Here is a 26,587-nt window from a genome sequence, read left to right as displayed (position 1 = left end):
GGTTCTCAGCCCGAAAGCTCATACTATAAAAAAAGAAAATTGTTCTTTCTGCCTCTGGATAAATGGTACCTTGATATTTAGAGGGTGCCTTCTCATTATAATTTTAAATCTTTAAAAAAAGGGGGGGGGTCTTTTAGGAATAAAATTTCCATTTATTGAAAAAAAAATTTAATTTCTTTCATCAGTTACCCTTTGTCAACTACTTCCACGCTCACATAACGTGATTAAAATGTGTTAATGTTCTTGATGAAACACTAGTAAATAAAGTAAATTCTTTAAGAAAGGATTTTGAAAGTATAAATTCACGCTTCACCGTTGTGGAATGCTGCACCAAGTTCCGTGTCGGCCGCGAGTGGAGACACGGCGCCGGTCAATCTGGGAGGATCAGGGGCATCCATTACACTCGAGAATCTGTTCTGTAGTCCTGAACTCGCCCCACGCGGTTATCACACCTTTGGTCCCTTACCAAACACTATGGTGGGTCGACGACTGCTGTCAGGTGTGATTGCCTCAGTCCTCAAGGCGATTTTGCCTGACTGGCCTATGGATTCTGAACTGTACAGCTTCGAACAGGAACTTTTTGATCACCGCTTACATTACCGCGAAGTGTGCAGTTTATGTCAAGGGCTATGCTTGGAACGATTTTCGATTTACAGCTCGCTACTGTTGAATTTATGAAGGACAAAGGAGTGCAGGAACTAAAATCACAACATCTGGAATGGAAAGCTCATCTCGCTTTTTAACTGGACTTGACTGCACATTGGCCGCAATAACACAGTGCAAGCTGAAAAACTACTTCTTTCTGATTTGATGAGGAGGCATTTAAAAAGAAAATCATGCTGCAGGAGGGGCAAATTCTGCAAAAAAAAAATTACTGTCCATTTCCCTAACGTCACTGGTGTTAAAGAAAACGTGAGGTTTGAAGAATTCATTCTGGCTTTGAAAGAATTAGTAGGATAGGTTTCTCAACGTTTACAGGACTCTGCCACACTTACATTTGTTTCTGAGACTGTTTGCTGTTTTAGTTGAAAGTGCCCCCGTGCATGTACATACGTAACTGATCGATGTCTAGGGTAATTCACCTTTTAAGGACAATTTTTTTTTATGCCCACGATGTCTACATTGTTTTCCTCAGGTAGAATTTCCACGTCTCATTAGTGACGTTGCAAAGCTGCTCCTTAATGAAATTAGAATTATATTAATACCTTCAGCTGCTGACGGGCGTTGATATGTATCAACGGGGACAGGTGAAAATGTGTGCCCCGACCGGGACTCGAACCCGGGATCTCCTGCTTACACTGCAGACGCTCTATCCTTCTAAGCCACCGAGGGCACAGAGGATAGTGCGACTGCAGGGACTGTCTCTCGTACGCCTCCCGCAAGACCCACATTCTCACCTTGTATGTCCACACACTACATCCGTAGTGTCCCACCCCAACACACTCATTACTCGTGGAAGACATTCTTACCAAGTCCCGTAAGAGTTCGGGGAATATATGCGCACCCGCACAGAAGAAGAAGGTCATGGCTGAAGAAGGGCACACAATTTTTACGGCCCCCGTTGATATATATCAACGCCCATCAGCAGCTGAAGGTATTAATATAATTCCTATTTCCTTCTAGGCGGCTGCAGGTCATCAATGGTGTCTGTTCTTTCGGACATGTCAGAAAGAACAGACACCATATCCATATAAATATATAGCTCCTTAATGAGGTTGCAGACCTGCTAAAATATTTTGATCAACATATTTGCATAAAAACCTTCTTTCGATAATAAAATTAAGTAAATGATGATTATGTAGCAACCTGAATGTGACGATGTGCGAAACTGACTGTATCTGACTGTATGCCGATAGTTTGCACCAGATAAAAATTACGAATATATTTGGCCTTGAGTGCGCTAAAAATAATACTGAAAATTTTTTCGTTTGTCATCTATGTTACTGATAAATACGAAACCAAGTCACAGGCAGTGAAACTGCACTGCCATCTAAGTTCTGCGCGTTCACAGTCAATCCCTCTTCCCATCCTTAGCTCAGACAGCAGTTCGTCCCCGGTAGCTGACTGGATGCCGGCACAGTAGCTCGGCGTGTTCGGTCAGAGAGATGGGTGGCCTCTGTAATAAAAAATCAGTGGAAGGATCAAGAAACGAACTTCGAACGTATGTCATGTGACGTCCACAACGACCAAACACAACGATTAAAACAAAGAAAAAAAATGTGGTCAGCACAACAGAATGTGAATCTTAAGGGCCTGGGTTCGATTCCCGGCTGGGTCGGAGATTTTCTCCGCTCAGGGACTGGGTGTTGTGTTATCCTACTCATCATCATTTCATCCCCACCGACGCGCAAATCGCCCAAGTGGCGTCAAATCGAAAGACTTGCATCCGGCGAACGGTCTATCCTAGTCACACATTTATTTCCTCCACTGTCGTGTGACAGTGGAGGAAGTGTGCGGCTCGGCTGTGAGCTACGGAACGCGAGACAGGGTGCCTATTCTATATCTTTTCGCCGTTGTGCCGATCCTTTCGGTACTCAAGAGCACCGAACGGTCTAGTACTCGAATCAGAGCCCCTGCACTATTCAGTATGCATTTCGGTAGCGATACCGTTCGGGTCTGGAGAGCCGAAGCGCTGTTGTCTGTTCGCGTCGCGCAAGCCAATCAGAAGCAAGCGGCCGCAGATCCGCGCATGCGCACTGCAGCGAGCACAGCGCCACGAAAACAAAGCGACTAGCAGACAACACAGGCGCGCTATTCTTCGCAGTAGCGAAAACTGCGTTTACGTCGCCATAACGCATGACGCCGCATTCCATCGAGCTAACGTGCCCACCTTCATCCCCCTTGCCTCCTCCTCAACAGTTTCAGGCGCAGTATAATCATTTCCATGATTCTCAGCTGACATGGATAGAAATTTTTACAGTTTCCCCGACTGAGTGTTTCCATGCATGCATAATAACGATAGCGTATTTGACTGTATTCTTCATATTGGTGCAAATTCCGCATTATGTCACCTTATTCTCTCATTCGCACTGACATCGTGTTTTGGATTTAACGTTTCGGAAAATGAGTTGGGAATAGTGTGTAGCACCACATTGTATTACCACATTGTAGTACCACATCTATAAAAACACCCGAAAAATTGATTCAAAGAATAAGAAGATAACAGAATGTGGTTATAACTCGCTCCTAGAGATCCAAATGATTATGTAGCCCACTTCCCTATATGATACGCAACAATTTGGGTCCTAAAAACAAAACTGGAAAAAAAAGAAAGGGCATTTTCGAGAGCTCCTGCAGTTCGTCGAAGTTTATAACGTGCATCTCATGAATGAAAATGTTTCGTATATGGTGCTACAGCCTAAAAATGTTACGGCAGAGATCTTTCATCTCTGTCTACTGTCGTTGAGGATTCGATCGCAGATAAATACTTGTGACAAGCAAGATTATGAAGATGACTGCTGCTAGTTACATTCCCAGTAATTTTAAGTTGTGCTCTTAGATTCCTGCCTAACCGGATACTCGGAAATCGCTACATATTCGGAAAAAATGATGAATTATTTCTGACAAGAAAAAATATAAAGGTGACTGTCGGTTGTTTCACTCACAGTAATTTCGTCCCCAGCAATTTCGTATTTCTTTTTTTAAGCACACAGAAATCACGAAATCATTACTGAGGAAGTTCGCTCTTACATTAAGTAATAACGAATATTACAGAAAAATCTTAACTTACACGAATAACGGTGTCTCAGAACGTGTTGCATATATGAAGAGGAGAAAAAATCTTTTTTGCACCTATCCGTGGACGAACCCGCCCCTTTCGTATGACACTCCCGCGCGCTAACCACTTAGCCACGACAAACAACAGAAACAAAGAGCTCAATTCTCGTATTATTCTGTAGAGAAACGTAGGCTGATGTTCCCAAACGGTGCTGAGCAAGTCATTAATGAGTGATAGTTTCGACGGTTTCCAATATCAGGCTTCACATAATTGCTTTCCATTGTTACTTGAAAGTTGTAAACACGTTTCGATAATTACGAACCTAACGATTTGTGGGAAAAAGTACACAAAGTCACTAGGAACCTCAGTTCACACTCATGAAATATACGTAAACAGAGCCGATGTCTTGATATTCAATTATCTTTTAACTCTTATGTGCATAAAAATAACACGTATTTTGAGAGAATATTGACTGAAAACGTTTTTTTTTATGTTATCTGTCACAGTAACAACCTAACCCAACCATATTTCTAAGAAATGAAAATAGTCTATTATGAACTCACTTTCCAACCAGATGTGTCCTCTGGTGATTCTTTAGTAACAGAATCAGTAAATCCAAAGCTAAAACCACTAAATATGTTTAAAGTAAAAAATTATATGTGTACATAAACGACAGCTCACCGATCGACAGGGCGACACCGAAATCCAAAACCTCTCGGTACAATTGTCGTAAAATCGGTGAGAGGACCGTTCGGTAACAGGTCTGAGAAGCTTACTGAATAGGATATTTCGATAGAGAACCGAAAATGACGTCACTACCGAGACTAACCTACTACACCGATCGGTACGAACGATACAGAATAGGGCCCCAGACTGCGGCTCGCGGACCGAATTCTTAGGCATTTCTGGTTTAGGCGCACGTTCCGGGAAGTTATTTTCCTTGTTGCACTTCTCGTAGAGGAATGTAAATTGTGTGTTTATATCTGACTACTGTAATATTCGAATGTCTGATCCTATATTATGTGTAACTTATATGATGCTAATCGTACTGTATGTAATGAATATTATGCAGAATGCCTGGTTAGATGTGACAGGGCACTAGCCCCGAATGGCCCTATTATTGGCGGGTTCAATAAAAAATTAATTTATGACTGTTTCTCCGTCTGCGGCTGCACGCCGACTGGGAAGGGGCAGCGCGTGCGACTGACCTGGAACTCGAACTTGCGGAACTGCTCCGAGGTGTCGACGTCCGCGTCGGCGACGACGAGCGCGGGGCAGTTGTCGCGGCTGACGACGGCGTCGGGCAGGTCGTCCGCCTCCGGGGGCTGGAGCGCGGGGGGCGGCTCGCCGCCCCCGGCCCCCGGCGGCTGCGGCAGCACCTCGTTGTCCTCCTCCCTGTCGTCGCCGCCGCCGCCGCCTCCCTGCTGCAGCTGCTGTTGCTGCGGCTGCTGCTGGGGCAGCGGTTCGCGCGGCCCGCCCTGCGCCGAGCTTCGGCCCGCGGCCGCCAGGGGCGCCGGCGCCGGGGACTCCCCCGCGGCGGCCATGTTGCGGTAGTAGAGGCACAGCAGCGCCACGGCCACGGCGGCGGCCAGCGCCGCGAACCGCACCGGCCGTCGGCGCAGCGCCTTCAGCATCGCGACCGCCACGCTCTGAAACACACACACGCATTCCATGTAACGCACACTCGGCCACCGGCAGGCCACAACCTGCTTCTGCAACTAATACCGACACTGTGGCGTCCCTGGCCGTCACGAAAATAGCCACCACAACGACATCTCACCGGCTCACAGCATTGCCAGTCAGTGGTAATTTCAAATGCTACTAAAACTTCCGAAAAAAATATTAGACATATACAATTTTAGTCTAAATCATTATGATGTAATTTTTAAAAAATAAAAAAATCCTTGCCAGGTGTTACAAAAAAAGCAAATGTTTACTTCCGTCTTGCATAAAACAGTACCACCGATATACAGGGTGGTCCACTGATAGTGGCCGGGCCAAATATTTCACGAAATAAGCAGCAAACGAAAAACTACAAAGAACGACACTCGTCTAGCTTGAAGGGGGAAACCAGATAGCGCTATGGTTGGCCCGCCAGATGGCGCTGCCATAGGTCAAACGGATATTAACTGCGTTTTTTAAAATAGGAACCTCCATTTTTTATTACATATTCGTTTAGTACGTAAAGAAATATGGATGTTTTAGTTAGGCCACTTTTGTCACTTTGTGGTAGATGGCGCTGTAATAGTCACAAACATATGGCTCACAAATTTAGACGAACAGTTGGTAACAGGTAGGTTTTTTAAAATTAAAATACAGAGCGTAGGTACGTTTGAACATTTTATTTCGGTTGTTCCAATGTGATACATGTACCTTTGTGAACGTATCATTTCTGAGAACGCATGCTGTTACACCGGGATTACCTGTAAATACCACATTTATGGAATAAATGCTCAAAATGATGTCCGTCAACCTCAATGCATTTGGCAATACGTGTAACGACAATCCTCTCAACAGCGAGTAGTTCGCCTTCGGTAATGTTCGCACATGCATGGACAATGCGCTGACGTATGTTGTCAGGCGTTGTCGGTGGATCACGATAGCAAATATCGTTCAACTTTCCCCACAGAAAGAAATCCGGAGACGTCACATCCGGTGAACGTCCTGGCCACGGTATGGTGCTTCGATGACGAATCCACCTGTCATGAAATATGCTATTCAATGCCGCTTCACCAGATCTGACGTCCCCGGATTTCTTTCTGTGGGGAAAGTTGAACGATATTTGCTATCGTGATCCACCTACAATGCCTGAAACATGCGCCACCGCATTGTCAATGCATGTGCGAACATTACGGAAGGCGAACTACTCGCTGTTGAGAGGAATGTCGTTACACGTATTGCCAAATGCACAGAGGTTGACGGACATCGTTTTGAGCATTTATTGCATTAATGTGGTATTTACAGGTAATCACGGTGTAACAGCATGCGTTCTCAGAAATGATAAGTTTACAAAGGTACATGTATCACATTGGAACAACCGAAACAAAATTTTCAAACGTACCTACGTTCTGTGGTTTAATTTATAAAACCTACAGTCTTTTAGCAACTGTTCATCTAAAATTGTGAGCCATGTGTTTGTCACTATTACAGCGCCATCTATCACAAAGGGAAAAAAGTGGTCCAACTAAAACATTCATATTTCTTTACGTACTACACGAATATGTAATAAAAAATGGGGGTCCCTATTTTTAAAAAATGTAGTTGAAATCCGTTTGAGCTATGGGAGCGCCATCTAGCGGACCAACCATAGCGCCATCTGGTTTCCCCCCTCAAGCTAGACGAGTTTCGTTCTTTGTAATTTTTTTTTTTTTTTTTTTTTTGTTGGTGCTTATTTCGTGTGATATTTGACCCGGTTACGATCAATGGAACACCCTATATTTGCACTGAAAATAATCTATAACATTCTCGGATTTAACTGCTGCATGTGATACATATTTCATCGTGAAAACATAAAAGTACTGCGAGATAAAAAATAAAATGCTGTAGGAGGTGTGAAACTGTTTCCATGTAAGGAAAATCTTTGTCGCTCATGAATATGCGTTCTATTGGATTTTGTACAAACTTCCGGTGTGAGGAAGTTATAAAGGAAACTATAAATTTCATTTTGGTATCAGGTGAGACATGTATCATGTGAGATATCATTATCATATCACGTATGAACCCATTTTATTTGCTAGAGACTCGGTGTGTGGCAGCGCGCGACTACTTGCAGGCATCCGGCAGGATTTTTTTTTCATACGACTCGTCTCAGTTCGACTCACAAAATTGCCTACCCCACGAAAAATTTATTTCATGCTCTTACCGACCCTCCGTGATTGCACCCATCACGCAAATAGCCGCAATACACGATGCAAAAGGAACTGTACGTACTTCCAGACCACTGCTTCCATAGAGGTCGAGCAAAAGGTATTTGTGCCTATAGTTCCGTCAAATCGAAGTTTTATGGAAGTATACTACAAGACTATTGTCCTCAGCACGCAATACGTGCATTCTACACAAAACTTGGTCTTTGCTGCTGCAACGTTTCCCTCGTCCACTTGCTGAATTAAAAACCAAGTGAGTGGAGAAGACACCGAACGTATGTCTCTATGCCACAATAATTAATTTTTCACCGATACCACCCCGCAGTTTCTAGCTGTCGGGTACTCCCATCAGCAGTGGTATATGCAGGGTGACAATTAATTACTGAACAACACTGAAGAGCCAAAGAAACTGGTACACCTGTTTAATATCGTGTAGGGTTCCCGCGAGAACGAAGAAGTGCGGCAACAGGACGTGGCATGGACTCGACTAATGTCTGAAGTAGTGCTGGAGGGAACTGACACCATGAATCCTGCATGGCTGTCCATAAATCCGTAAGAGCACGACGGGGTTGAGATCTCTTTTGAACAGCACGTTGCAAGGCATCCCAGATATGCTCAATAATGTTCAGGTCTGGGGTGTTTGGTGGCCAGTGGAAGAGTTTAAACTCAGAAGAGTGTTCCTGGAGCGACTCTGCAGCAATTATGGATGTGTGGGGTGTCGCATTGTCCTGCTGGAATTGCCCGTCGGAATGCACAGTGGACATGAATGGATGCAGGTAATCAGACAGGATGCTTACGTACGTGCCACCTGTCAAGAGTCATGTGTAGACGTATCAAGGCTCCCATATCACTCCAACTGCACACGCCTCACACCATTCTGTAGCCTCCACCAGTTGAACAGTCCCCTGCTAACATGCAGCGTCCATAGATTTATGAGTTTGTCTCCATACCCGTACATCTCGATACAATTTCGAACGAGGCTCGCCTGACCAGGCAACGTGTTTCCAGTCATCTAGAGTTCAATGTTGGTGTTGGCGGTTCCAGGCGAGGCGTAAAGCCTTGTGTTAGTGCAGTCACCAAGGGTACACGCGTGGCCCTTCGGCTCCAACAGCCCATATGGATGATGTTTCTTAGGTACTTGTCACCTGCTAGAGTCGTAGCTAGACGTATCAGGGGTCCCATACCACTCAAACTACACACGCCCCACAGCAATACAGAGACTCCACTAACTTGAACAGTCTCCTACTGATATGCAGGGTCTATGGATTCATGAGGCTGTCTCCATAGCCGTACACATCCATCCACTCGATACAATTTAAAACGAGATTCGTCCGAAGAGGCAACATGTTTCCAGTCATCTACAGTCCAATGTCGGTTCTGACGGTCCAGGCGAGGCGTAATGCTTTGTGTCATGCATCAAGGGTACAAGAGTGGGCCTTCGGCTCCGAAAACCCATATCGATGATGTTCCGTTGAATGGTTCGCACGCTGACACTTGTTAATTCGCCCAACACTGAAATGTGCAGCATTTTTGCGGGAGGGTTGCACTTCTGTCACGTTGAATGATTCTCTTCAGTCGGCGTTGGTCCTGTTCTTGCAGGATCTTTTTTCGGCCGCACCGATGTCGGAGATTTCATGTTTTACCGGTGTTGTGGATTGGCAAGACAGCCAACCCACTATGAGGAAGCCGAAAGACACGCGTTTAAGCACACGCAGGCTGGCGTGAGGTCTGGAACAGGACAAGGAATTTATACTAGCAAAAAACGTACGTAGCTGCTGGAATACTTAACTTTAATCCATAATTGGTGAACATCGCTCTTGACGGTACATGTTTTACAGCATCAATAGTAACTGGTAATGGCGCCTTGCTAGGTCGTAGCTGAAGGCTATGCTAACTATCATCTCGGCAAATGAGAGCGTAATTTGTCAGTCAACCATCTCTAGCAAAGTCGGCTGTACAACTGGGGCGAGTGCTAGGAAGTCTCTCTAGACCTGCCGTGTGGCGGCGCTCGGTCTGCAATCACTTGATAGTGGCGACACGCGGGTTCGACGTATACTAACGGACCGCGGCCGATTTAAAGGCTACCACCTAGCAAGTGTGGTGTCTGGCGGTGACACCACAACCGGATTCCTGATATTCACGGTACACTCGTGAAATGGTTACGGGACAATCCGCACTTCATCGCTACCTCGCAGATGCTGTGTCCCATCGCTCGTGCGGCGACTATAACACCACGATCAAATTCACTTCCCAATCCCATCTGCCGAACAGAGCAGCCACAGCCTGCGCTGTATGCGCCCGCGCATTGTCGTGCAAAACGATGGGTGGTTTACGCAGAAAGTGTCGCCGCTTCTTTCGCAAAGCTGGTCGCAGGTGATTCTCCAAAAACGAACAGCAATACTGTGCAATGACGGTCTGCCGTGGAGGAACGTAATGCGTTAGGATAACACCATCACAGCCGTACACGAGAATCACCATAACTTTCACCATACAGGGGCTCTGACGCACTTTCGACCTTCGCGGCGACCCATAATGACGCCACTCGCTGGATCGGCGTTTCAGTTGTGGCTCGTACGATGTGGCCCATGTCTCATCCAGTGTTACGATACGGCGTAAGAAAGCCTCTCCTTCGGCTCATAGCGCTCCAAGTGCGTCTGAGCAGCGTCGTAACGTTTCCATTTCTGCATTTCCGCCAAGTCATGCGGAACCCATCGTGATGCTTGATTCGATTCCGAAGATAAAGGAACCACTTCGTGGCATTCGCTTCAGAACTGTTGCAGAGATTCGACAGGCAGTAGACCGCTCCATTCGCACCATCAACAGGACAGGCTCTGCTAACGGTATACTACGCCTTCCACATCGCTGGCAACGGGTTCTACACAGCGCTGGTGACTACTTTGGAGGACAGCGACAGGTGCAAATATGTAACTCTTTTGTATCGGTTGTGAATAAATACACTCCTGGAAATGGAAAAAAAAACACATTGACACCGGTGTGTCAGACCCACCATACTTGCTCCGGACACTGCGAGAGGGCTGTACAAGCAATGATCAGACGCACGGCACAGCAGACACACCAGGAACCGCAGTGTTGGCCGTCGAATGGCGCTAGCTGCGCAGCATTTGTGCACCACCGCCGTCAGTGTCAGCCAGTTTGCCGTCGCATACGGAGCTCCATCGCAGTCTTTAACACTGGTAGCATGCCGCGACAGCGTGGACGTGAACCGTATGTGCAGTTGACGGACTTTGAGCGTGGGCGTATAGTGGGCATGCGAGAGGCCGGGTGGACGTACCGCCGAATTGCTCAACACGTGGGGCGTGAGGTCTCCACAGTACATCGATGTTGTCGCCAGTGGTCGGCGGAAGGTGCACGTGCCCGTCGACCTGGGACCGGACCGCAGCGACGCACGGATGCACGCCAAGACCGTAGGATCCTACGCAGTGCCGTAGGGGACCGCACCGCCACTTCCCAGCAAATTAGGGACACTGTTGCTCCTGGGGTATCGGCGAGGACCATTCGCAACCGTCTCCATGAAGCTGGGCTACGGTCCCGCACACCGTTAGGCCGTCTTCCGCTCACGCCCCAACATCGTGCAGCCCGCCTCCAGTGGTGTCGCGACAGGCGTGAATGGAGGGACGAATGGAGACGTGTCGTCTTCAGCGATGAGAGTCGCTTCTGCCTGGGTGCCAATGATGGTCGTATGCGTGTTTGGCGCCGTGCAGGTGAGCGCCACAATCAGGACTGCATACGACCGAGGCACACAGGGCCAACACCCGGCATCATGGTGTGGGGAGCGATCTCCTACACTGGCCGTACACCACTGGTGATCGTCGAGGGGACACTGAATAGTGCACGGTACATCCAAACCGCCATCGAACCCATCGTTCTACCATTCCTAGACCGGCAAGGGAACTTGCTGTTCCAACAGGACAATGCACGTCCGCATGTATCCCGTGCCACCCAACGTGCTCTAGAAGGTGTAAGTCAACTACCCTGGCCAGCAAGATCTCCGGATCTGTCCCCCATTGAGCATGTTTGGGACTGGATGAAGCGTCGTCTCACGCGGTCTGCACGTCCAGCACGAACGCTGGTCCAACTGAGGCGCCAGGTGGAAATGGCATGGCAAGCCGTTCCACAGGACTACATCCAGCATCTCTACGATCGTCTCCATGGGAGAATAGCAGCCTGCATTGCTGCGAAAGGTGGATATACACTGTACTAGTGCCGACATTGTGCATGCTCTGTTGCCTGTGTCTATGTGCCTGTGGTTCTGTCAGAGTGATCATGTGATGTATCTGACCCCAGGAATATGTCAATAAAGTTTCCCCTTCCTGGGACAATGAATTCACGGTGTTCTTATTTCAATTTCCAGGAGTGTAGTTGCCCCTATTTAAGTTCCAATCCTCGTACAATTCCAATACAAGTGAAGTAATACAGTTGACGCTTGTATTCAGGTCGCCGGTATTCAAGTTTCTCTTCGACCGGTCCGCGACCAGTCGAGCACGGCGCTTATGTCCTCCTCACACAGAGGCCGCTGCTGACCCGTTGTCGTCCTGGAGAACGGTCGGCCAGCGTTCTATGGGCTGACTTCTAGACAGCCCTCTCTGCTCTCTCGTTCCCGACTCGCGCGCCGGCGCTTACGCCCGAACACGTCGTGTTCACTGCTCCAGTTTACGAACGTAGCTGAACTGAAGGCACGCACTGCGCGACGCACTCCGATCGCGACCCCCGAAATACTTGCAACTGTTGTGAAATATGCTGTTACTTGATTTTAACTTGTGTCAGGAAACGGTGAGCAGCATATTGAACATGACTTCCGTCAGATTGAGATTTTCACTCTGCAGCGGAGTGTGCGCTGATATGAAACCTTCTGGCAGATTGGGGTGGCCAAGCGGTTAAAGGCGCTACAGTCTGGAACCGCGCGACCGCTGCGGTCGCAGGTTCGAATCCTGCCTCTGGCATGGATGTGTGTGATGTCCTTAGGTTAGTTAGGTTTAAGTAGTTCTAAGTTCTAGGGGACTGATGACCATAGAAGTTAAGTCCCATAGTGCTCAGAGCCATTTGAACTTTCTGGCAGATTAAAACTGTGTGCCGGACCGAGACTCGAACTCGGGACCTTTGCCTTTCGCGGGCAAGTGCTCTACCAACTTCGCCCGCGAAAGGCAAAGGTCCCGAGTTCGAGTCTCGGTCCGGCGCACAGTTTTAATCTGCCAGAAAGTTTCATATCAGCGCACACTCCGCTGCAGAGTGAAAATCTCATTCTGGGAACATCCCCCAGGCTGTGGCTGAGCCATGTCTCCGCAATATCCTTTCTTTCAGGAGTGCCAGTTCTGCAAGGTTCGCAGGAGAGCTTCTGTAAAGTTTGGAAGGTAGGAGACGTGGTACTGGCAGAAGTAAAGCTGTGAGGACGGGGCGTGAGTCGTGCTTGGGTAGCTCAGTTGATAGAACACTTGCCCGCGAAAGGCAAAGGTCCCGAGTTCTAGTCTCCTTCTGGCACACAGTTTTAATCTGCCAGAAAGTTTCATGACTTCCGTCAGTCTCACTGCAATTTCAAACGCATGCCATTTTGATTTTTATGCATTTATTGGCCTCAGGACAATTAAAAAGTAGTGTCATTTTGTCTTTAATCGAATTTTGACCGCTTTTTGTGCGGTTTTTGGCTTCAGGGAGAATTTTCCCATCCGATGTGGTACGACCTTGCCGTGGTGGATGGGCTCACCTAAGAGTGCCACAAATGTTGACCACCGAACTTGTGCCTCCATGCATGGTGAAGACTAGGAATGGTGTAACGTGCAGCTCAAACCGTACCTTCCGTATTGCGACTCATGTATCATTTCTAGCGGACCCCATGTACGTTCTATTGGAAAAATTGACTTTTTTTTTCTTTTTTTCCCTGCATCACATTTCCCCTGCGTCAATAACATGCTGCTCAAATTTGACGCCACTCTGAGCAGTGGTTCTCTTTCTGCAGCGTTTCCAAAGTGGATCTTTAATTATTGTCACACCGCATGTTAAACACTTTGATGTTATAATTCGTCAAGTTGCCTACGCGATGAGAGAAAGTTCGTACAAATCCGGAAGCCAAAGTTTCCTGAGCCGGCCGCAGTGGCCGAGCGGTTCTAGGCGCTTCTGTCCTGAACCACGCGGCTGCTACGACCACAGGTTCGAATCCTGCCTCGGGCATGGATGTGTGTACTGTCCTTACGTTAGTTAAGTTTAAGTAGTTCTAAGTCTAGGGGACTGATGACCTCAGATGTTAAGTCCCATAGTGCTTAGAGCCATATGAAAGTTTCGTGAAGACTCCGGAACAACACGTTCGTAAACTAGCTAAGAGCAAATTTTGAAATAAACCGTAGATTTTTTACTAAGAGGCAATCAAACGCAAACGAGACAGGTAGAAGAAAAGTAAGGAAACTGTTTGTCATTTCAAATGCAATCGCCGTATTTGTTAATACATTTATCCCACCGTGAGACAAGACGCCAGCGTCTTCATAGAAAAATGTTTGTGAAACTTCCTGGAAGATTAAAACTGTGTGCCGGACCGAGACTCGAACTCGGGACCTATGCCTTTCGCGGCCATACTCACAAAAGTAAGCTGTGAGGACGGGGCGTGAGTCCTACTTGGGTACCTCAGATGGTAGAGCACTTGCCCGCGAAAGGCAAAGGTCCCAAGTTCGAGTCTCGGTCCGGCACACAGTTTTAATCTTCCAGGAAGTTTCTTATTAGCGCACACTCCACTGCGGAGTGAAAATATCATTCTGCAAAAATGTTTGAGGTTGGCTACGGAACCGTCCATGATTGAATCCTCTTCGTCAGAGGCAAGTCGACGGCCATCAATGGCTTTCTTCGGAATTCAAAAAATATGGAAATCGTGTGGGGATGGATCGGGACTGTACGGAGCATGTGTAAGGGGTTCCCAGCGAAACTTTCCAGTGTCCGCCTAGTACCTCGCGGCGGATTGCGAAGTGATGGTGCCCGGGTTCGATTACCGGCCGGGTCGGAGACTTTTTCCCCTTGGGGACTGGGTGTTGTGTTGTCCTTACATTCGTATCGTCATAATTGAGATAACTGTTGGGCACGTCCCGGTAGACAATAAATTAAAACAAACGAAACTCACACAGCATACTCGGAACAGTCTTGGCTGCATGTCAGTGCACGTTATCCTGCAACAGAATGCTGCCGGACCGACAACGTTGCATAAGTCTCGTTGGGAAACCTATACACGTTCTGCGTACAGTGCAGATTTCTTCCCATGCGGATCCCATAGTTTTGGAGTCGTGAGGAAGGAAATTCGTGGCTGTTGCTTAGCTTCTGACGAAGACGTGCACGCCTGGGTACAATCATCAGTGGTTCCGTAGCCAACGGCAAACGTTTTCCCCTTGAAACAAGTACTTGATCGTGTTGCAAGATGCAATCGCCATCTCCGAATTGCTCTTCAACATTGGGAAGCAAGAAGGTTCTTAAAACATCTGTGTACGCCTGTGCTGTCGTAGTGCCACGCAAAACAACAAGGAGTGCAAGCGCCCTCTATGAAAAACACGACCACACCATAACACCACCGCCTCCGAATTTTACTGTTGGCACTACACACGCCGGCAGATGACGTTCACCGGGCATTCGCCATAGCCATACCCTGCCATCGGATCGCCACATTGTGTACCGTGATTCGTCACTCCACACAACGTTTTTCCACTGTTCAGTCGTCCAATGTTTACGCTCCTTACACCAAGCGAGGCGTCGTTTGGCATTTACCGTCGTAATGTGTGGCTTATGAGCAGCCACTCGACCGTGAAATCCAAGTTTTCTCACCTCCCGCCTAACTGTCATAGTACTTGCAGTGGATCCTGATACAGTTTGGAATTCCTGGATAGATGTCTGCCTATTACACATTACGACCCTCTTCAACTGTCGGCAGTCTCTGTCAGTCACCAGACGAGGTCGGCCTGTACGCTTTTGTGCTGTACGTGTCCGTTCAAGTTCCCACTTCACTATCACATCGGGAACAGTGGACGTAGGGATGTTTAGGAGTGCGGAAATCTCGCGTACAGACGTATGACAGGAATGACACCCAATGACCTGACCACGTTCGAAATCCGTGAGTTTCGCGGAGCGCCCCATTCTGCTCTCTCACCATGTCTAATGACTGCTGAGGTCGCTGATATGGAGTACCTGGCAGTAGGTGGCAGCACAGTGCACCTAATATGAAAAACGTATGTCTTTGAGGGTGTCCGGATACTTTTGATCGCATAGTGTATAACTCCGTTTAGATGGTTCCAAATAGTCGATCGCGCCTCACGGGACAGCTCCTTATAATATAGTAAGTTTGAGAAAGGTACTTACCCAATACCTCATTTCTGAGGCTGCTAGCTTCTCGTTATCCTTCGAAAATTCAATTTTGACGCTACTGCTTTGTGGGTATGTTTCCATTGCAGTTATTCTTCTCCTTCACATCATAGGAACGGTGATGACTCACGTAAACAACACTTGACACTAACAGTCGCGAAAGAGCACACCTCACAGCGGAACTGCAGCAGCAGGTAAACAGCGAGACAGCCGAGCGACATCCGCTCGCCAGCAGTACCGGCTGCCCACTGCAGACTACACTGCACACGACGAAGGCCCGGCCTAGCGTCAAGCGACTCCTCGCAAAATAAGCAACAGCTGTCCGGCTGCCGAGGACAAAAACAACTGGGCCGTTGAGAGATATCTGCTGCTCTGCCACGATCTCCCGACCCTGGGGTCAACACTGATTACGTCAGGGAAGCTGAGGCGCCACGCTCTAGACAGACACACACTCTCCTTTCAGATCCTGTATATACACTGAAGCGCCAAAGAAGCTGGTATAGGCATGCGTATTCAAATACAGACATATGTAAACAGGCAGAATACGGCACTGCAACGTCTATACAGGGTGTTACAAAAAGATACGGCCAAATTTTCAGGAAACATTCCTCACACACAAAGAAAAATAAATGGTTCAAATGGCTCTGAGCACTATGGGACTTAACATCTGTGGTCATCAGTCCCCTAGAACTTAGAACTACTTAAACCTAACTAACCTACGGACATCGCAAACATCCATGCCCAAGGCAGGATTCGGACCTGCGACCGTAGCTGTCCCGCGGTTCCGGACTGAGCGCCTAGCACACAAAGATGTTATGTGGACATGTGTCCGGAAATGCTTAATTCCCATGTTAGAGCTCATTTTAGTTTCGTCAGTATGTACTGTACTTCCTCGATTCATCGCCAGTTGGCCCAATTGAAGGAAGGTAATGTTGACTTCGGTGCTTGTGTTGACATGCGACTCATTGCTCTACAGTACTAGCATCAAGCACATCAGTACGTAGCATCAACAGGTTAGTGTTCATCACGAACGTGGTTTTGCAGTCAGTGCAAAGTTTACAAATGCGGAGTTGGCAGATGCCCATTTGATGTACGGATTAGCACGGGGCAATAGCCGTGGCGCGGTACGTTTGTATCGAGACAGATTTCCAGAACGATGGTGTCCCGACAGGAAGACGTTCGAAGCAATTGATCGGCGTCTTAGGGACCACGGAACATTTCAGCCTCTGACTCGCGACTGGGGAAGACCTAGAACGACGAGGACACCTGCAATGGACGAGGAAATTCATCGTGCAGTTGACGATAACCCTAATGTCAGCGTCAGAGAAGTTGCTGCTGTACAAGGTAACGTTGACCACGTCACTGTATGGAGAGTGCTACGGGAGAACCAGTTGTTTCCGTACCGTGTACAGCGTATGCAGGCACTATCAGCAGCTGATTGGCCTCCACGGGTACACTTCTGCGAATGGTTCATCCGACAACGTGTCAATCCTCATTTCAGTGCAAATGTTCTCTTTACGGATGAGGCTTTATTCCAACGTGATCAAATTGTAAATTTTCACAATCAACATGTGTGGGCTGACGAGAATCCGCACGCAATTGTGCAATCACGTCATCAACGCAGATTTTCTGTGAACGTTTGGGCAGGCATTGTTGATGATGTCTTGATTGGGCCCCAAGTTCTTCCACCTACGCTCAATGGAGCACGTTATCACGATTTCATACGGGATACTCTACCTGTGCTGCTAGAACATGTGCCTTTACAAGTACGACACAACATGTGGTTCATGCACGATGGAGCTCCTGCACATTTCAGTTGAAGTGTTCGCACGCTTCTCAACAACAGATTCGGTGACCGACGGATTGGTAGAGGCGGACCAATTCCGTGGCCTCCACGCTCTCCTGACCTCAACCCTCTTCACTTTCATTTATGGGGACATTTGAAAGCTCTCGTCTACGCAACCCCGGTACCAAATGTAGAGACTCTTCGTGCTCGTATTGTGGACGGCTGTGATACAATACGCCATTCTCCAGGGCTGCATCAGGGCATCAGGGATTCCGTGCGACGGAGGGTGGATGCACGTATCCTCGCTAACGGAGGACATTTGGAACATTTCCTGTAACAAAGTGATTGAAGTCACGCTCGTACGTTCTGTTGCTGTGTGAGAGAAGCAATAAAATGAGCTCTAACATGGAAAGTAAGCGTTTCCGGACACATGTCCACATAACAGATTTTCTTTCTTTGTGTGTGAGGAATGTTTCCTGAAAGTTTGGCCGTACCTTCTTGTAACACCCTGTATAAGACAACAAGTGTCTGGCGCAAGTGTTGGAACGATAACTGCTGCTACAATAGTAGGTTACCAAGACTTAAGTGAGTTTGAACGTGGTGTTATAGTCGCCGCACGAGCGATGGGACACAACATCTCCGAGGTAGCGATGAAGTGGGAATTTCACGAGTGTACCGTGAATATCAGGAATCCGATAAAATATGAAACGGCCGACGGCCGCGGCCGGAAAAAGATCGTGCAAGAACGGGACCAACGACGTCTGAAGAGAATCACTCAACGTGACAGAAGTGCAACCCTCCCGCAAAAAATGCTGCACATTTCAGTGCAGGGCCATCAACAAGTGTCAGCGTGCGAACCATTCAACGAAACATCATCAATATGGGTTTTCGGAGCCGAAGGCCCACTCTTGTACCCTTGATGCATGACACAAAGCTTTACGCCTCGCCTGGACCGTCAGAACCGACATTGGACTGTAGATGACTGGAAACATGTTGCCTCTTCGGACGAGTATCGTTTTAAATTGCATCGAGTGGATGGATGTGTACGGGTATGGAGACAGCCTCATGAATCCATAGACCCTGCATATCAAGTTAGTGGAGTCTCTGTAATGGTGCGGGGCGTGTGCAGTTGGAGTGATACGGGACCCCTGATACGTCCAGATACGACTCTCACACGTGACACGTTTGTAACCATCCTGTCTGATCACCTGCATCTATTCATGTCCGTCGGGCGGGTGGCCGAGCGGTTCTAGGCGCTTAAGTCCGGAACCGCGCGACTGCTACGGACGCAGGTTCGAATCCTTCCTCGGGCATGGGTGTGTGTGATGTCCTTAGGTTGGTTAGGTTGATGTTCTAAGGGACCGATGACCTCAGATGTTAAGTCCCATGGTGCTCAGAGCCATTTGAACCATTTTTATTCATGCCCATTGTGCACCGTGACGGACTTGGGCAGTTCCAGCAGAACAATGCCACACCCCACACGTCCAGAATTCGTACAGACTGGTTCGAGGACCGCTCTTCTGGGTTTAAATGCTTCCGCTGTCCACCAAACTCCCCAGACATGAACATTATTGAGCCTACGTCGGATGCATTGCAACGTGCTGTTCAGAAGAGATCTTCACTCGCTCGCACTGTATGTCATGCTCCTTAGCCTCTAAAATATCTGAAACTTAGAATCAGAACTTTTTTTTTTTTTTTGAGGTACGTGTCCATCACACAAACTTTAACAATTAACTGTTACCGGTTTCGGCTACTACCATATTCTCACCTGCTAAAAACAAAAACAGTGTGTAACGAACTAAGTTCAGTTTGCTGGCGCTAAACCTATAAAAGGCCTGGTGCCGCATAAGAAAGATAAAAAGTGTTTACATGTATACCAGACATGTTGTTGTTGTTGTGGTCTTCAGTCCTGAGACTGGTTTGATGCAGCTCTCCATGCTACTCTATTTTGTGCAAGCTTCTTCATCTCCCAGTACCTACTGCAGCCTACATCCTTCTGAACCTGCTTAGTGTATTCATCCTTTGGTCTCCCTCTACGATTTTTAACCTCCACGCTGCCCTCCAATACTAAATTGATGAACCGTTTATGCCTCAGAACATGTCCTACCAACCGATCCCTTCTTCTAGTCAAGTTGTGCCACAAATTCCTCTTCTCCCCAATTCTATTCAATACCTCCTCATTAGTTACGTGATCTACCCATCTAATCTTCAGCATTCTTCTGTAGCACCACATTTCGAAAGCTTCTATTCTCTTCTTCTCCAAACTATTTATCGTCCACGTTTCACTTCGATACATGGCTACACTCCATACAAATACTTTCAGAAACGACTTCCTGACACTTATATCTATACTCGATGTTAACAAATTTCTCTTCTTCAGAAACGCTTTCCTTGCCATTGTTAGTCTACATTTCATATGCTCTCTCCTTCGACCATCATCAGTTATTTTGCTCCCCAAATAGCAAAACTCATTTACTACTTTAAGCGTCTCATTTCCTAATCTAATCCCCTCAGCATCACCCGATTTAATTCGGCTACATTTCGTGATCCTCGTTTTGCTTTTGTTGATGTTCATCTTATATCCTCCTTTCAAGACACTGTCCATTCCGTTCAACTGCTCTTCCAGGTCCTTTGCTGTCCCTGACATAATTACAATGTCATCGGCGAACCTAAAAGTTTTTATTTTTTCTCCTTGGATTTTAATTCCTACAGATTGAGAAACATCGGGGAGAGGCTACAACCCTGTCTCACTCCCTTCCCAACCACTGCTTCCCTTTCATGGCCCTCGACTATTATAACTGTCATCTGCTTTCTGTACAAATTGTAAATAGCCTTTCGCTCCCTGTATTCTACCCCTGTCACCTTCAAAATTTGAAAGAGAGTATTCCAACCAACATTGTCAAAAGCTTACTCTAACTCTACAAATGCTAGAAACGTAGGTTTGCCTTTCCTTAATCTTTCTTCTAAAATAAGTCTTAGGGTCAGTATTGCCACACGTGTTCCAATATTTCTACGGAATCCAAACTGATCTTCCCCAAGGTTGGCTTCTACCAGTTTTTCCATTCGTCTGTAAAGAATTCGCGTTAGTATTTTGCAGCTGTGGCTTATTAAACTGATAGTTCGGTAATTTTCACATCTGTCAACAGCTGCTTTCTTGGGAATTGGGATTATTATATTCTTCTTGAAGTCTGAGGGTATTTCGCCTGTCTCATACATCTCGCTCACCAGATGGTAGAGTTTTGTCAGGACTGGCTCTCCCAAGGCCGTCAGTAGTTCTAATGGAATGTTGTCTACTCCCGTGGCCTTCTTTCGACTCAGGTCTTTCAGTGCTGTGTCAAACTCTTCACGCAGTATCGTATCTCCCATTTCATCTTCATCTACATTCTCTTCCATTTCCATAATCCCATTAAAAAAAAAGTTGACCTTCATATCACAGAATCGACCCCACCTAACAACAAAAGACCAACGTCATTTTATGCCCCCCCCCCCCCCTTGTCCCATGCAACTTTTGTTGCAGAAACTTTTCAGCTAGTATCACACTTTCAGAGTTATTCTAGGTGGCAATAGTTAGAGACTCATGCTATATATATATTTGTGTGTGTGTGTATGTATAATTGATTTTTAGTGTAGCTGCAAGAGTGCGACTAGAAAAATAATGTGTTCATTAATGTTAACACGAATCAAGAGTAAGTGTCCTATAACCTGAATGGTTCAATATCATTTAGACGGAATGATTGTTCAAATGATTTATGGAACTTGGAACTGACGAACTCTGCAACTTGTTCAAAGTAACCTTCATTTGTTTTCACTTTCACATCTTGTTTGTCATGTGCTCTCCTGACCTTAGTTTTTCTCTGATGATTTTTATTCTGTACTCTTGCACTTCCTCCAAGTCTGGATAGGGTTCCAGGAAGAGATACTATGTTATCTGCACGCAGTGGCATGTCACCAGCGAGTCTGACGCAGTCGACATTCCGGCCATCTACGTTCACTCCTTCCTTCTCTACTTGTAGCGTCTTCATTATCGAGTCTACGGCTACAGCTACGTCCGAGCATCTACATCTAGTCGTCTACATCAATACGCGGCGACTCACCTGGCGCTGTGTGTCTGGTAGCACTTGCTGATTCCAACCTTCCCCGTTCCTGTCGCGAACGGCGCTTGCGAAAAATGATTGTCGGTAGTATTGGCTCTAACTTCTTGTATTTTCTGTTCGTGGTCAATACGCGAGATGTATGTGGGGGGAAGTAATATGTTGTCCTACTCCTGCTAAAAACTGCTGTCCCGAAGTTTTAGTAGTAACTCTATCCAAAAATGGTTCAAATGGCTCTGAGCACTATGGGACTTAACATCTGAGGTCATCAGTCCGCTAGAACTTAGAACTACTTAATCGTAACTAGCCTAAGGACATGACACACATCAAAGCCCGAGGCAGGATTCGAATCTGCGACCGTAGCGGTCGCGCGGTTCCAGACTGTAGCTCCTAGAACCGCTCGGCCACCACGGCCAGCAGTAACTCCCTCCGTGATGCACGACGCCTCTCTTGTAACGTCTGCCCGTGGAGTTTGTTTAGCATCTCCATAACGCTCTCTCGCCAGCCAAACGATCCCGTGACGAAACGCGCCGCTCTTCGTTAGATCTTCCCTATCTCCTCAACCAGTCCTACCTGATAGGAATCCCAGATAGATGAGCAATACTCAAGAATCGGGCGAACAAGCGTATTATAAGCCACTTCTCTCGTGGATGAATTACATTTCCTTAAGATTCTTCCGATGAATCTGAGTCTGTTGTCTGATTTTCCCACTACCTGTTTTGTATGGTCATTCCACTTAAGGTCGCTCTGGATAGTTACTCCTAGATATTTTACGGCAGACGCTGTTCCCACCTGTTTGTCATCAATAGTGTAGCTGTACAGTAGTGGATTTCTTTTCCTATGCATGTGTAATACGTCACATTTATTTACGTTCAGGATCAACTGCTAGAGCCTGCGCCATTCATCAACACTCTGCAGGTCGTTCTGCAAATTCTTTCTGTCTTCTGGTATTGCTACTTTGGTATAGACAACTGCATGAGCTGCGAATAGTCATATAGAGCATCCGACGCTTTCTACTAGGTCATTTATATACAGGGTGGTCCATTAACGTAACCGGGCCAAATATCTCACGAAATAAGCGTCAAACGAAAAAAACTACAAAGAACGAAACTGGTCTAGCTTGAAGGGGGAAACCAGATGGCGCTATGGCTGGCCCGCCAAATGGCGCTGCCATAGATCAAACGGATATCAACTGCGTTTTTTAAATAGGAACTCCCAATTTTATTACATATTCGTATAGTACGTAAAGAAATATGAATGTTTTAGTTGGACCACTTTTTTCGCTTTGTGATAGATGGCGCTGTAATAGTCACAAACATCCGGCTCACAATTTCAGACGAACAGTTGGTAACAGGTAGGTTTTTCAAATTAAAATACAGAACATAGGTACGTTTGAACATTTTATTTCGGTTCCAATGTGATACATGTGCCTCTGTGAACTTATCATTTCTGAGAACTCATGCTGTTACAGCATGATTACCTGTAAGTACCACATTAATGCAATAAATGCTAAAAATGATGTCCGTCAATCTCAATGCATTTGGCAATACGTGTAACGACATTCCTCTCAACAGCGAGTAGTTCGCCTTCCGTAATGTTCGCACATGCATTGACAATGCGCTCACGCATGTTGTCAGGCGTTGTCGGTGCATCACGATAGCAAATATCTTTCAACTTTCCCCACAGAAAGAAATCCGGGGACGTCAGATCCGGTGAACGTGCGGGCCACGGTATGCTGCTTCGACGACCAATCCACCTGTCATGAAATATGCTATTCAATACCGCTTCAACCGCACGCGAGCTATGTGCCGGACATCCATCGTGTTGGAAGTACATCGCCATTCTGTCATGCAACGAAACATTGAAAGGTGGCTACACTGAGCCACAGCGCCAAGAATCGCGCCAGAGAGAGTATTGTTCCGCCGCCTCCACTGGCAGTGCTCATTGAGAGGTAGCGGCAGGCAGTTCTTGCCGAGAAGTTGTGGTGGACACTGATTGTAGCTGAAGTCAGAGTGATATGCGGTAGTAGTGAGTGTTATTCCATGTTATGCAGCTATGTGATGGGAGAGATAGCAGATGTTATTCTAATGGAGATATTGTAATGATCAGAGTGCTTTTCGCCAATATAAATTAAGGTAACTAACTACTGTTCTTTATTTTCTTATTATTTGTGTGTCCTGAATAATGTGTCATTACAGGTTCAGTCAACAAAGCATCTGGCTTGTGTTCTGTATTAGAGTGTAATTCTGATTTTCTTGCGCCATTATAGTATTTCTAATTTTCTTTTATCACGTCAGTATAATTGGTATTTAACATTTCTTGTCTTGTTGAAGAAGAACCGTGCCAGATGTGCGTTGAGTCACACTACCACACACAGAACAGCGACACTTGTGCCTTGTTGGTTTCGTAGGTTTTATAGTTGCTGGGGACTTAATTAATTAATTGTGCTAACAGAAATTTCCTTACATTCTTTGTTGTTGTTCTATGCAGTCAGATAGCGTAACAATTAGTTGTCAGGGCCAGCCGTTTACGAGACTTGCGTAACCGGACATACAGCTACCAAAAATATTTGCATTACATTTTAATAAGCCCCCATGCACGTGGCGACCGCTGCTTCGGATCGTCCCTTAGAATCTTCTGATTGGAAAAATAGTAGACAGTAGTATTGTTGTAGTAATTTGTAGTTTAGTAATTGTAGCTTGTATTGCATGTGTAGATTTTGTAATTGTCATTCTTCTAATGGTATTTTTCAAAATTTATTTTTTTTTGTTGTCTTGTATACGCGTTTGACAATTTAGTGCAATTATTTCAATTGTTCGTCAATCGTGTTTGAAGGAAGCATTTCTTGTGATTGATATTGTTGGTGATAAAGTGTCATTGTGTATAAATTTCGTATAGTGACGAGTTTTGTATATTTTGTAAATGATTACGCGATCAATGAAAAAGGCAAAAATGATGAATAGTGAGAATGACGAAATTGTTGACATGGCGAATTCGCCAACAGAGGAAAACAGTGTGATGAATAATGAAGTGGAAAACAATGTAATAAGTCGGGAAAATAGTTCGGAACCATTTCAAAATTTTTCTCAACCAGAAAATTCACAGAATCCGAGATTAACGACAGAAGATTCTGGAATAGTATCGAACACAGATGGCCTTATGGCTATGCAGAAGGAAGTTAGTTTTGCGGGAAATGTTAGGGGCGAAAAGAATTTCGAACCGGCTAATATGGAGCAGTTGATGAGTGCAATATTGAATTTACGATCTGAAATTAAAACTGATATGGAAACACGGTTAGACTCATTGGAAACACGGTTTGGATCTGAATTAAAAACAGAGATGAGAACTTTGGAAACACGGTTAGATTCACGAATAGGGACATGTTTCAAAAATATGAAAGATGAATTAAAGAAAGAAATCAGAGAAGAAGTACAACCGATTTTGAATTCTCACAATAATAGATTAATTGCAGTAGAGATTAGACAAAGGGAACAGGATAGAGAACAAGAGGAAAGAGATCGCGTGATAGTACAGAAATTTTCAGAATTAAATTTACAATGTGCACACGATAAGGAAGAAATACTTGAAAGAATCGAGAAATCGGTACCAAATGACAGAATAAATAACCTAACACAACAATGTGAACAGTTAACTACCAAATGTGTTAATACTGAAACCCGAGTCGTGACACTTACGGAAGACGTAAATAAACAGAAAGAACAAATAGGTGATTTATCGGAAAGAGTGGAGGAGATTTCAGATAAATTGACAAATCTTAGTTTGAATGGGGACAGAGATTCAGATGACACAGCTCCATTGCCATTTTCAGAAACCGAAGAGTACCAGAGCATAAATAAACATGTTGAAAATCAGGGAAAATTTAATGAACGCGTTAAAAGGGAAGTTGAGGCATTACGAAAGCAAGTGAAACAAATTGAAGGCGAAATTGTAGGTAAAGACAGTAGAAGAAATTTAGAATCACAGATAGCAGAGGGGTTTGAAGAAAATAATTTGTTTCATTTACGGGATGCAACAAGAGATCGCCAGGTGCGCGAACTTGACAATAATCGACCTTGGGACTGGGACAGACGCGGTAGGTCTTTGTCGCCACGAGGCGAAAACTTTGACTATAAACACTTTTTGACTGTTCGGAAATTTAAGATCTTCCGCAATTCTAAGAATGACATACATCCATGTTCATGGTTAGATCAATTTATGTACGCACTTCCACCAAATTGGCCACTAAGTCACAAACTGGAATTTATGTGTGGATATTTAGAAAACGAACCGGCGACGCGGATGCGCGCACTCATTAGAGATTGTAATAATCTGAATGATTTTTATCATGCATTTCTATCGGCATATTGGTCCGAAAACACGCAAGACAGAGTCAAACACAGTCTTATCATGCAGCGTAATTTCAAACAGTCTGAATTCCGCACGCCAGCGGAATATTTTGAAGACATGATTCGAAAGAATCAGTTCCTTTCCAACCCTTATAGCCCGACTGAATTAATTCGCATTTGTTTAACCAAGCTGCCACAATCCATAAGACAAATTGCTTTAGCCGGAAGATGTAAAGACGACATTGAGACTTTTAAGACTTTGCTACAAGAACTCGAGTACGACAATGACGACGGGACTACCTGTAATTTTTTCAGTAACAGTAATTATGATAGATTTTCAGAGAAAAGGGATAGTGATCGGAACGGACGTTATAGCGGTAATTTTGAGAATGACAGACGAAACAGACAGGACAATAGATACCAGCCTTATGACAATAACA

At 45.9% G+C, this 26,587-nt stretch overlaps 1 protein-coding gene across 3 annotated transcripts in view; it reads right to left on the bottom strand.

Annotated features, from left to right (window-relative positions):
- The window catches only part of LOC126108851 (alpha-mannosidase 2), an 880,291-nt gene that overhangs the window by 743,049 nt on the left and 110,655 nt on the right, over positions 1-26,587 (bottom strand). For 2 of the 3 annotated variants that reach the window (XM_049914219.1, XM_049914218.1), the window contains exons 1-2: positions 15,922-16,216; positions 4,927-5,367 (exon numbers count right to left, since the gene is read on the bottom strand). In XM_049914219.1, the coding sequence (XP_049770176.1) occupies positions 4,927-5,367; positions 15,922-16,008 (528 nt within the window). In that variant the 5' untranslated portion in view covers positions 16,009-16,216. Of the gene's footprint in view, positions 1-4,926; positions 5,368-15,921; positions 16,217-26,587 lie in introns of those variants that run through there. The other variant, XM_049914220.1, reaches the window with a different exon arrangement.

The sequence above is a fragment of the Schistocerca cancellata genome, chromosome 11 (assembly GCF_023864275.1).
Source record: "Schistocerca cancellata isolate TAMUIC-IGC-003103 chromosome 11, iqSchCanc2.1, whole genome shotgun sequence".
Taxonomy (NCBI): domain Eukaryota; kingdom Metazoa; phylum Arthropoda; class Insecta; order Orthoptera; family Acrididae; genus Schistocerca; species Schistocerca cancellata.
Note: the sequence above shows the minus strand (reverse complement) of the source record. Positions and strands in the feature narration are given on the sequence as shown.